General features: G+C 41.0%; 1 protein-coding gene across 1 annotated transcript in view; it reads left to right on the forward strand.

The window, feature by feature from the left end:
* The first annotated feature begins 277 nt into the window (after nucleotides 1–277).
* ciao2a (cytosolic iron-sulfur assembly component 2A) overlaps nucleotides 278–1,241 on the forward strand; it is a 3,782-nt gene continuing 2,818 nt past the window's right edge. The window contains exons 1-2 of the mRNA XM_031840566.1: nucleotides 278–383; nucleotides 972–1,136. Coding sequence (XP_031696426.1) covers nucleotides 356–383; nucleotides 972–1,136 — 193 coding nt within the window. The 5' untranslated portion in view covers nucleotides 278–355. The remainder of the gene's footprint in view (nucleotides 384–971; nucleotides 1,137–1,241) is intronic.

Raw genomic sequence — 1,241 nt, forward strand, 5'->3', positions numbered from 1 at the left:
AGTAGTGTAGTGTGTAGTGAAAAGTACAATATATACCTCTGAGATGTATTGGAGTAGAAGTACAAAATAGCATAATGAGGAAATACTCAAGTAAAGTACAAGCATTTTGAAAAATTGTACTTAAGAAAATGTACTTACTTGAGTTATAATTTGATCATTCATCGATTGCTTTTCCCTGGAAAAGAATAGAGGAAGCGGAAGTGAGACGGATGCGCTGATTGGCTGCGAGGGAACCAGCAGATCTCGGTGTAATTTTCACACTTCCGGTGTCCGTTAAACGTACTTCCTGGTTCGATAGAGATCACAACAGTAGCTCCGTGTTTGTTGTGTTTGTGATGGCGCTTTGACCAGAAAGATGGAGGAGAAAGCGTTAGAGGTTTACGGTGAGTAGAAGCTCCATCAGGCCTGATGTTCACTGCTGTGTGGGGAAGTTAAATACACCATCTATTCAATGGAGTTTGGTGAGACTGGAGTGAAAAGCGCACGCGCAGTTCTTTAAACTGTGTTTGTAGAGAAATGGCACAAAGTACTGGAACAGAACTCCTACAAAAGGTTTCTGAATGGAGTTTGCTTTATGTTTGAGTGAATGGCACTTTTTGGCCAAAGTAATGAATAATATTTGATTTCTTGAACTCTTTGGTTTGTAGTGAACAGCACACGTGACCAGAGTACAGAACTATACACCTAACTCACCTGCAGCTTAATAATAACGTGTTATTGATTATCAATCTGAAGAGAAACATCCTGTTCTTACACTTCTGTATCTTCTAATCATGAAATGAGTCATTTAATTCTTCTGAAACCTCCTCAGGGAGTGTGATGTAATCATAACCATCACAGAGTATTTTATTAATGATAGAAGATAAGATGCTTTCAGCTCCGTGAGATTCGTCTTTCTGCTGCTTTGAATCTTTATGTCCTGTTAAATTGTCGGCCTGCTTAGTAAACACATCTCCCCCCCCCCCCCCAAGACGTGATCCGGTCGATCCGGGACCCGGAGAAGCCCAACACCCTGGAGGAGCTGGACGTGGTGACGGAGAAGTGTGTGGAGGTCCAGGAGCTCGGAGAGGACGAGTACCTGATCATCATCAAGTTCTCCCCGACCGTCCCTCACTGCTCTCTGGCCACGCTGATCGGTGAGTCAGCTGATCAATGACTATATATATATATATATACATATGGATGTGTGTATATACAGTATATGTGTATATATATATATATATATATATATATATATATAT

This window comes from Anarrhichthys ocellatus, unplaced genomic scaffold, assembly GCF_004355925.1.
Source record: "Anarrhichthys ocellatus isolate YVR2014 unplaced genomic scaffold, GSC_Weel_1.0 scaffold2961, whole genome shotgun sequence".
Taxonomy (NCBI): domain Eukaryota; kingdom Metazoa; phylum Chordata; class Actinopteri; order Perciformes; family Anarhichadidae; genus Anarrhichthys; species Anarrhichthys ocellatus.